The sequence below is a fragment of the Neolamprologus multifasciatus genome, chromosome 16 (assembly GCF_963576455.1).
Source record: "Neolamprologus multifasciatus chromosome 16, fNeoMul1.2, whole genome shotgun sequence".
Lineage (NCBI taxonomy): Eukaryota > Metazoa > Chordata > Actinopteri > Cichliformes > Cichlidae > Neolamprologus > Neolamprologus multifasciatus.
Window position 1 is genome coordinate 293,361 of NC_140454.1, and position 11,718 is coordinate 305,078.

The 11,718-nt window shown below is 40.5% G+C and overlaps 1 protein-coding gene across 1 annotated transcript in view; it reads left to right on the forward strand.

Annotated features, from left to right (window-relative positions):
• tmprss3a (transmembrane serine protease 3a) overlaps positions 1-5,302 on the forward strand; it is a 33,359-nt gene extending 28,057 nt beyond the window's left edge. Inside the window, 3 exon segments of the mRNA XM_085135155.1 lie at positions 3,747-4,242; positions 4,245-4,410; positions 4,502-5,302. Of these exon segments, the coding sequence (XP_084991281.1) occupies positions 3,747-4,242; positions 4,245-4,410; positions 4,502-4,613 (774 nt within the window). The 3' untranslated portion in view covers positions 4,614-5,302.
• Positions 5,303-11,718: the final 6,416 nt, after the last annotated feature.

Consider the following 11,718-nt stretch of genomic DNA (forward strand, 5'->3'; position numbering starts at 1 on the left):
GGCTCAGCTACGCATAACTGGTTTAAATGTCTTTACACACATAGCGGGTTTAGTCCGTGCGTTTTGATTAGCTTGTGAACAGATACACAAAGCGTTTTATTATGCAATGAAAATGCAAAAATGTATGCATCAGATGTCATCATCCACATAACTTATTCAAAGTTTGTAACATGCATATACAAAGATGCAGTTACTTCTCATGTTAATGTTTAAGACGCTTGTGGTGGGGCGTGGTCTGCGGTGCCGTGCAGGTGCGTCAACACAGCACCGCAGACCATGCCCCACCACAAGCATCTTAAACATTAACATGAGAAGTAATTGCATCTTTGTAAGATGCATCCCACAGACTTATTTGAGATTAATCTGTGGGATGGACAGCATTCATTCTGAGCTAGACCTCATGGTTTTTCCTGGAGCATAAGCAGAGAGGAGCTCAGACAGGTAAGAAGGGGCTCGGGCGTTAAGTGACTTAAAAACAAAAAGTAAAAGTTTAAATTGGATCCTGTAGGAGGCAGGAAGCCAGTGTAAAGAAGCTAAAACTGGGGTTATATGCTCTCTCCGTTTGGTACCAGTTAGCAGGCGAGCAGCTGCATTTTGAACCATCTAAAGACAATGGATGGTGGCCTGATCTAGACCATAATACAATGAATTGCAGTAATCTAATCTGCAAGTAAGGAAAAGGTGAATAACACGCTCAAAGACGTTAGCCGGGAGGGATGGCTTTACCTTGGCTAGCTGCATTAACTGAAAGAAACAGGACTGAACTACTGCACTCACCTGCTTATTCAATTTAAAAGAACCATCAATGTAGACACCGAGGTTTTTTACATGTGTTTTACGATAGAAGGAAAGGGGGCCCAGAGTGCTGTCAATATGATTAACGTTGCCAAAAATGACAACCTCAGTTTTATTTTCATTTAGCTTTAAAAAATTTAATGACAACCACTGTTTGACATCGTCAAGGCAGCGTAATAAGAGCTGCGGATGGTCTGACCCCGCTTTTAAAGGTAGATAAATCCCTAAATAGGTCTTGTAGGGAAGGTAGATTGCAGCCAATTAAAGTGGAAGTGGAAGGACTTCACTGTCTCCACTGGGCAGGCATGCAGGAAGATGGGATCTGAGGGGCTAGTTTCAACCCGAGGTCCACCATGAGCTCCATTGTTTTTGCAGCACTGAGCTCCTCATCTCCACCTGAGATGAGCCCAATGATGGCGGTCTCATCAGCAAACTTCAGGTTTGTTGGACTGGTGATTGGAGGCTCAGTGTTGGGTGTACACAGGGTTCATACGCCTTTTTCAGGGTCAAATTCAAGCACTTTTTAAGCACTTTCAAGGTCCCTTTTCAAACATTTTCAAGCCGGGGAACTTTGGTAGCACAGAAAAAAGTGGCTATTCTTTGTGACCATATGGATCACTCATATTACCATTATTTCACCCAAAGGCACCAAGTTAATACTCAAAAAAGCTGCAGCAATACACACAAATATAAACAGTATTGGTGACAACTTTGCTTTTAGCCTTTAACCCTCTGGTGTCCAGGGTATAATTGGCTGTTTATGACTACTTTTGATTTGGCCTCTATATTTCACCTTTAAAAACTGTTTATCTTGCCAATCTGTTATTTACTCATTTTGACAAACTGTATCAGCACAGTTTATCTAAATTCAGACAAAATTTAAAATACTAGTAGAAAGTGATATTTTTGACTGTAAAAACCAGAAGCATGTTTAACGAATCATTTTCATAACTTGAAATGCAAATAGAAATTGTACATTTTTAAAAAATATGCACAAGTTTTGAAAACAACAAAGTTATATGGTACTATTTACCTAAAAATGCAGCCAAGGCTCAGACGTTTTTTATATAACCCTTTAAAACTATTTACAGAACAATCAGCTGTTCTGCACCAAAGAAGGCGGCACACCAATTATTAGTGTTAAAAAATAGTTTGTGTCACTATAACACAGATGAGAACAGCACAGGGATAAACCTGCAGGTCTGACAGCAGGTGTGTCACTCAGCGTTTACACTGCAATCTGCCTTTGTTGGCTTTTTTGCAGCAACTGTGACATCACTAGTAGTGTGTAGTGTAGTCGTTGTTTTGTTTTGTGTGTCAGTTCTAACTACACAAGACAACACACTAACTTGAGACTCCAAACACGGTAAACGTCACAAATCTCTCACCTATCAAAACTCTCTCTCTCTCGCCGGTCACTCCTAAAACTTCCCCCTCTTCCCAAACAACCAGATGCCACATATTGCCATATCATTTTTTGATTGGTCGACATGGTACATTTTTCCACCAATAGGGAAGGAGTGTTTTTTTTTCTTTTTTCACTCACAAGCAAAGTGTGTTTGCTAGCGCTCTCCTTAGAAAACGCTGTTTTTACCGTATCTTCCCGAAGTAAACGCCACTGTTGTATTCAGAAAAAGAACGTCGGTTTTACGTGGCCTATTAACACAATTTAAAAACTGTTATAGTTTGAAGTCCGCACGTTCAACCCAAGTTGAAATGGAGACTCTGGGTCCGTCGACCCCAGAGGGTTAACCAGAAAGCCTTAAGTTAGCTAGTTATGTATCGAGCTAATGTTTAAAGCTTTCACTTGAGTAAATTAACTCATATCACTGCTAAGTAATGTTAGCTAAGTTCACAGCATATTCCATAATAGCGCTGCCATACTGCATCACACTCAGTGCATTTCAATCATTTCTCCAGCGAGTTTGATAGTTAGCAAAATAATAATCATAATTTTTTTAATATAGCATGTGTAACGTACACGTACTGGAAAATTATTTACTAGTACTCTATGGGCAGAAATCTGTGCTATCAGAAACTGAATTTAAATAAGTTAAATTTGAATTTGAATTGCTCAGATTGAATCTGAATTGTAACTTGAATAAATGCTTTTGAAAACTGAATTTGAATTAGTCTAATTTGAAATGGAATTTATGGTTTGAAAATGATCATCACTAAATTGAAAATGAATTTTATATTTTGAAAATGAATTCGTTTGCTTTGAAACTGCATTTTATCCTTTAAAAATTCAGCTCTCGAATAATTTCAGTTTCACTTCTCACCATTCAATTTCAGTTCCAAAATTCAGTTTTTTGGAACTTACATCCGGTTCCGGTTCAAGCGTAATCGAGCGCAGAGTAATCGAACTTCGTTTTACTAGCGGACCGCAAGTGGCAATCTACGACATCTTGAGCTGGAGCTGGAGTAATTCTTCTGAAGACATTCGTGATGTCAAATGACCAGTTGAGAAACTCTCAGGTTGGTAATAAATGTATTACATGTATAAGAACAAGCGTCATGTTAACAAATAATATCCGTACAGTAACGTTTATGCATGTTGTAGCTGTTAGCTAAAAACGCTAATTTAGCGTAGATTGCCCTGGGTTCAGCGTTGACAAACAAATATGAAAGACTCCTTTCAATAGAATTCCAAAGTTGTCATCTTGTAGCCTTCCGGAATCCTCCACACTTGCAGAGGCCCCTACAGTAGGATGAGGGAAAATTTACAGGCTAGTTTCAGGTGTGAAGAAGTTGCAGGTTTCCTGAAAAGCACTATTAATTAATTAAAGTGCTGGAAATCCATGAAACAGTGCTTATTATTGTTAAATTCTTGTGGATTTAAAATGTGAAGGGAACGCTGATGGTTTGTAATGGCCTTAATTATTTTATTACACTTATTATTAACAGTTATCTTAATACTAAATGACATTGTATTGCATTGCCTTTTGCAGAATATATTCGTGCAGGAGTGCTTGTCCAGATTTAGGCAAAGGCTGGAGTATGTCCTCAACAACGACCCTCTTGACCTTGATTTTCTGGAGTACATTGTGACCCAAGAGAGGACTTTCATGAATGCACTGGAGAATGCTGACCTTCCTGCTGATGTCTGCGAAGCTATAGAAGAACTGAGCAGCTTGTTACACCAGCGAAACAACCCTCCCCCCTTCAACTCTGTGGTACAGATTATTGGTCCTTATGGGCGTTTTAGGCTTCAGGTCACAGAGAATGACCTCCAAAGTCTTCTTCAGCTTAGTCTACCTGCCACATGTGTAGCAGACCTTCTTGGTGTCTCAAGACGTACCATGTACAGGAGAATGCAGGAGTACAACATGTCAGTTAGGAGTCTTTACTCTACCATATCTAATGACGCTTTGGATGCCAAAGTGAGAGACATTAAATCCAGACTACCTCATGCTGGATATCAGATTGTCAAGGGTTGCCTTCAAGCTGCGGCCACCGTGTACAGTGGAACAGACTAAAGGCATCAATGCACAGAGTTGATACAGAGGGCATCTTAACAAGAATGTCAACTTTGGGCTGTGTGGTTCGGCGAAAGTACTCTGTTCAAGTCCCACATTTCCTACAGCACATTGACACCATTCATAAATTAATTAGGTTTGTTTTGGCATAGAAAATTAAATGACTAACATAATTCTGAATATTTTTATCCATCAGAATTATGCTTTGCTTGTCTTTTTTTCACCAGATTCAACATAGTGATATTTGGCGGCATAGATGGCTACTCTAGGAAGGTAAGTTGCGTACCCAAAAACAGCTGTGACAAAGTGGGTGAGAAGACCATTTGTCCATATTCTTAGTTAACATTCTTGTTTTGATTTAACCATATTTCACATGTAATCTGCAATAGGCAAACATCTACTATCCCGGGTTTGTTTATGTTTTGCACTTTTACAGATTATATAATATAACATCTTGGTTTAAATCAATCCCTACAAGTTTGTTAAGTTAACATGTTATTTATTTCAACTGTTAATTTGCATTGTTTAGAATTTACCTTACCTACCTGTCTTCCAGAAACAAAAGGAGGAAATGTAGTTTTACTTCCTGCTTTATAGCTTCTGGGTTCATCTGAGGTCACAGGAAGAGACCAAGTGCAGAATGGGAAGAACTCTTATAATTTAATAAAGTTGACTTTAGAGGGTTTATGAAGAAGTAGATTTATTGTTATAATATGTATTGATTACACCAGAGTTCATGTTGCCAGTAAAGAGGAGTAGTAGAGACTTGAATATAGTCATGTTCATCGTATCTACCTACTGATTGGAATAGTCCAGAGGAGAAATTGTTTGATTAAGTGGACTATTTAAGCAGAAGAACTGAGGTGTTTCAAAAAAGGGTTTTCGGGTCAGTGTAGCTGTGTGCAGTTTGACCTTAATTTCTGTTGATTTAAGTTCAGTTATGTTTATTTGAACTGAGTTAATTATAGAGTTGAGTTTCTTATTTGTTTCTTTGTAAATATTGTTTCGGTCACAAAATGGTGAATAAATCACTTGCTACACTGGACAGCATCAGTCTCCTGCACTTCTTTGACCGCATAAGTCGTGTCTTACCACATTTGGTGGCAGCAGCAGTGGGATTCCAGGCCAATTAAGGAGTGGAGAAGATGTCTACCCGAGCAAAGAGGGGACTTGTTCCAGAATGTGAAGCAGATGATTTACAAGATGGCAGTGACCAACAAGGGGCAATAAGTGGCCATATTGCTGGACAAGAGAATGTGGCTGAATTGTCCAAACTTTTGCAAAATCTGATGCAACAGCAGGCTGAACGCGACTCTAAACTGGAGCAAGAGCACAAGCGCCAGGAGGATAGATGGAGGCAAATCCGGCATCAGTTTGCCCAGCTTCAACAGCAGGTGCAGCATGGCAATCTAGAGCATCAGTTACTTGAAGTACAAGCATCAACATCGGCTTCTTCGAGGGCACCTACTCCAGAACCACCTGTCAGCACACAAGAATCAAATAGGCTTGACTTGGAACCGGTACATCAACGCAGTGAGGCACAGCTTTCAACATTGGTGAGACATTCAGGCTGGAAGGGGCCAAAAATGCAACCTTACAATGAAGGTGAGGACATTGAACATTATTTAATCACCTTTGAAAGAATTGCTCATGCTTGCCAGTGGCCGCGAGATGAGTGGGCTCTTCACCTAGCACCACTGCTAGCTGGTAAAGCACGTTCCGCCTATGTAGCCATGGATATTGATGACACTATGGATTATGCAAAAGTAAAGTATGCTGTCTTGCAGAAGTATGAAATAAGTGTTGACACCTATCGAATGAGGTTTCGTTCTAGTACCTTTGGAGCAGAGGAAACACCAAGGGAGCTGCAGGTCTGCCTAAAGGAGTTGTACATCAAGTGGATGAATCCTGAAACAAAGACAAAGGATCAAATCGGAGACGCCATCATCATGGAACAGTTTCTCAAGGTTCTGAATCCTGATCTTCAGACGTGGGTTAAGGAACGTAACCCAAAGACTTCCAAGGAAGCAGCAGAACTGGTTGAAGCTTTCTTAGCAGCTCGTCGACCATCAAAAGTTTTCACACCAGTTAAGTCAAATTCCAACATGCCATTGAACATGTTAGGTGGTGGCCCTGACTTGAAAGTTAAGCACACAAGACAGAACTGGTATAACTCAGATCCTGCCAGATCTGAGACAAAAAATAGAACCAATAAAGCATGTCATTTGTGTGGTCAAATAGGTCATCTTAAAGCTCAGTGTACAAAGATGTCTGTTAGTAAAAATTACATGTGTTCTGCTAGACAAACTAAAGTCAGTGAGAATCACAAAAATGAAATTGAATGTCAGCAACGTGAGCCATCAATTGGGGTATTTGTTGAAGACAAACCCTGTGTAGCTCTGTTAGATTCAGGAAGTAATCGCTCTCTGGTTAGACAAGACAGTCTTCCTAGGGATGTGATCTTTTCAGGAGCAACAGTGGATGTGTGCTGTATTCATGGTGATAAGGTATCATACCCAGTTGCTGAAGTTGCAATTGAAGTAGAAGGCCAGTGTTACACTCTTTCAGTGGGAGTGCTGCAAACTTTGCCTTATCAAGTGGTGTTGGGCCGTGATCTCCCAATACTCACAGAGCTAATAGCCAAGTATTCCTGTCAGACTGAAACCATTGAAAGTTTGTTAGCAGTCACAAGGTCAAAAGCTAAGGAGCAACAGGTTAATGCTTCGGGTTGGGATGACTTGCCTTTCGCAAATGAGGATGCACCATTGGACGAGTCTAGCACTCGTTCTAAACCAAAAAAGAGCAAGAGACAGAGAAGACATGAAAAGGTGAAGGGAACAAGAGTAGCTGAACACATTTTAGATCCTTTAAAGACTGAGTCTCTCCCCAGCGCTAGTCAGGTTGCTAGGCTTCAGAAAGAGGATCTAACACTTAAACCATTGTTCTCTAAATGTGTTCCAGAGGCAACTACAGTTGAGGGAAGGCAGGAAGTGTTTGTGGTTAAGGGAGATTTGTTGCATCGCCGTAGCAAGATTGGTGACCAGTTGGTGATCCCCCAGAGTTTGAGATCTACCATTTTGAAAATGAGTCATTCCATTCCCTGGGCAGGACATTTGGGACAATCTAAAACATTTTCTAGAATGATTCCCAGATTTTACTGGCCCCAACAGTTCAGTGATACGGTACAATACTGTAAAGCTTGCCCACAGTGCCAGTTAACAGCTCCAGGCAGGAAAGCAGATAGAGCTCCACTTATCAGTATGCCCATCATTGATACACCCTTTTCACGCATTGCCATGGACATTGTTGGCCCACTAGAACAGAGTAAAGCAGGTCATAAGTACATACTTGTAGTTTGTGACTATGCCACAAAATATCCTGAAGCCTTCCCCCTGAAGAAAATAAAGGCTCGTCAGATTGTTAACTGCCTGATTCAGTTGTTTTCCAGAGTGGGTATCCCAAAAGAAATCATCACAGATCAGGGGACCAATTTCACTTCTAAGATGCTCAAAGAAGTATACAGTTTGTTAGGGATCCAGGGTGTCAAGACCAGTCCCTATCACCCACAGACCGATGGCCTTGTGGAGCGATTTAACAAGACCTTAAAATCAATGCTCAGGAAATTTGTGAATGAAACAGGGTCAGATTGGGACCAATGGCTCCCATTTTTGTTATTTGCCTACCGAGAGGTTCCACAAAGTTCTACTGGGTTTTCACCATTCCAGCTACTTTATGGGCATCCTGTCAGAGGTCCAATGGATGTTCTGAAAGAAGCTTGGGAGGGTTCGATGTCAGAGCAGAGGTTTAGTGAACTCTCATATGTCCTCAAAATGAGGGACAAGCTCGAACATTTCCAAGAGCTTGCTAATAACAATCTGGCCCATGTGCAACAGCAGCTGAAACAAAGATATGATAAAGTGTCAAGAAGAAGAGTCTTCCGTGAGGGACAGAAAGTTCTTCTACTGTTGCCAACTTCTGAGAGCAGTCTTCTTGCAAAGTGGCAGGGGCCATATGAAATCACAAAGAAGACAGGCCCAGTCACATATGAGCTTCATTTACCAGACCGTCGAAAGAATCATCAAGTGTTCCACGTCAATCTTTTGAAAGAGTGGACTGACCAGCCACGGGACTCAACATCCATGTGGGCATGTACAGTTGTGGATGAGGAAGAACCTCAGGAGCAGTACTTCCCTTCTTCAGCTGTCAAAATTGTGTTTCCAGACTTAGACCATTTGCCTTTGGAAAGACGTCAGGAGGTGCAATCACTTATGACTAAAGAACTCTTCAGTCTAAAGCCAGGTCGTACACACCTCAGTGAACACAAAATCACTTTGCATTCTCCAGACCAACGGCCAATTAGAGATACCACTTGCCGTATCCCAGCTAAGCTATTGCCTGAGTTGAAAAGTGAGCTGGAGGAGATGCTGGCTGCAGGAATCATTGAGCCATCACACAGTGAGTGGTGTAGCCCTGTTGTGCTTGTACCAAAGAAAGATGATCCTAAGCTTAGATTCTGTGTAAACTTTTCTAAGTTAAATTCTGTGTCTGCTTTTGATCCTTATCCAATGCCGAGGGTTGATGAACTAATTGATCGTTTGGGAAATGCTAAATTTCTGACTACCCTTGACCTCTGTAAAGGTTACTGGCAGGTTCCCTTGACAGACTCATCTAAGGACTTAACAACATTCAGAGTGCCAAGTGGACTGTTTAGATTCACAGTGATGCCCTTTGGTTTGCATGGAGCACCAGCTACATTCCAAAGGTTGGTGGATCGAGTGTTGAAGGGTGCAGAACAATATGCAGCTGCATACATTGATGACATTGTTGTTTATAGTGGTACATGGGAAGATCATCTGAAACATGTTGCTGATGTGTTTCGACGTATCACAAATGCTGGACTTGTCATAAATGCCAAGAAATGTCACATCGCCAAGCCCGAGGTGCAGTACCTGGGTTATGTAATAGGGGGTGGAGGCATTCGCCCTCAGGTTGGAAAAGTGGATGCAGTTGCTGCAGCACTCTTGCCAAACACAAAGAAAAGGTTGAGATCATTTTTGGGATTAGTGGGTTGGTACCGTCGACTAATTCCAAATTTTTCATCAAGAGCAGCTTTATTGACTGACATGACAAGAAAATCTAGTCCTACAAAGGTCAGGTGGACGAAAGATGCTGAGAATGCATTTAATGATTTGAAAGACTGTTTGTGTCAGAAACCTGTTTTGCAGTGTCCAGATTTTAACCTTCCCTTCACAGTACAAACAGATGCCTCTGAGGTGGGTCTGGGAGCTGTTTTACTGCAAGGAGAGGAAGGGCAGCAGTTGCCTGTTCAGTACATCAGTCGAAAACTTTTTCCAAGGGAAGTGAGGTATTCGACCATTGAAAAGGAGGCATTGGCAATTAAATGGGCTCTAGACACCTTACGATATTATCTCGTTGGGAAAGAGTTTGTTCTTGAGACTGATCATCGTGCTTTGCAATGGATTCATAATATGAAAGACACTAATGCCAGGATAACAAGATGGTATTTATCTCTCCAGCCTTTTCGTTTCCAGGTCCAGTATAGACCCGGACATAAGAATGTCATTGCTGATTTCCTGTCCCGTGACTCAGAGGAGTAACGGTCTTAAGGGGGGGGGAGTGTGACAAAGTGGGTGAGAAGACCATTTGTCCATATTCTTAGTTAACATTCTTGTTTTGATTTAACCATATTTCACATGTAATCTGCAATAGGCAAACATCTACTATCCCGGGTTTGTTTATGTTTTGCACTTTTACAGATTATATAATATAACATCTTGGTTTAAATCAATCCCTACAAGTTTGTTAAGTTAACATGTTATTTATTTCAACTGTTAATTTGCATTGTTTAGAATTTACCTTACCTACCTGTCTTCCAGAAACAAAAGGAGGAAATGTAGTTTTACTTCCTGCTTTATAGCTTCTGGGTTCATCTGAGGTCACAGGAAGAGACCAAGTGCAGAATGGGAAGAACTCTTATAATTTAATAAAGTTGACTTTAGAGGGTTTATGAAGAAGTAGATTTATTGTTATAATATGTATTGATTACACCAGAGTTCATGTTGCCAGTAAAGAGGAGTAGTAGAGACTTGAATATAGTCATGTTCATCGTATCTACCTACTGATTGGAATAGTCCAGAGGAGAAATTGTTTGATTAAGTGGACTATTTAAGCAGAAGAACTGAGGTGTTTCAAAAAAGGGTTTTCGGGTCAGTGTAGCTGTGTGCAGTTTGACCTTAATTTCTGTTGATTTAAGTTCAGTTATGTTTATTTGAACTGAGTTAATTATAGAGTTGAGTTTCTTATTTGTTTCTTTGTAAATATTGTTTCGGTCACAAAATGGTGAATAAATCACTTGCTACACTGGACAGCATCAGTCTCCTGCACTTCTTTGACCGCATAAGTCGTGTCTTACCACACAGCACATATTATTAAATCCACAAAGACTTTCTCACATCTTGTTATCTTTTCTCTCTCCGCTTATGTAATTATACAGCTCACATATTTTGATCATATTGTGTATTGTGACGGTTTGCACACTCTTGTCACGTCCTCCTATAAGCATTTTGTATATATGTATGAATTTTTAATGTGGTGGTGTTAATCAATTTCCCCCCGGTTTAGATTAGTACCTTAATGCTGCATGCAACAACACAGCCAGCACTGCACTTGATTTTTTTCTGGACGGAGTGAGAAGATTTGGATGGCCTTACAAGTGAGTAATTCTTCGTTAAATTTATTCTGAAGTTTGTCTCATGATTTGTGTTTGCCATGTTTAACCATGAAATTATCAGGATTTCAGTGCTGTACATAAATTTGCAAGTGTGTCAATCATGTATTTGAATAGTTTTTGTGTATTTTGTTGTTTCAATACTTATTTCAAAATCTTATATGGTACAGAGAGAGAGCTGACCAAGGAGTTGAAAATGTCAAGATTGCTGAAATGTTTACTGTGAGAGGCACAGGATGTGGAAGCTTCCTAAGTGGAAAAAGCGTGCAGAACCAGAGGTAATGCTTGTAAGATCTAAATGGCATAACATTGTTATTTCATCATGATTGACTCCAGGTGAATTGCTGTTTGGCTGTCCTTTGTTAGTTTTTGATTGACCTTTCAGACCTTTTCTGTATTTTTTCAAATGTAGAATTGAGCGCCTATGGAGGGACGTTTGGACAGGGGTGACACACATTTATTATGATGTACTACACAGCTTGGAGGAAGATGGATTTCTTAACATCTCAGATAGTCTTCATCTCTTCTGTGCCCATTACACCTTCCTCCCAAGACTCAAGGGGGATTTGGCCAAGTTTTCTGCTGGCTGGAATGATCATTCCATCAGGACAGAGCATAGCCTTTCACCAAACCAGCTGTGGGAACTTGGGATGCTGCAGCACCCCATCAGAGAGCCACAGAGATATGAAGAAAATT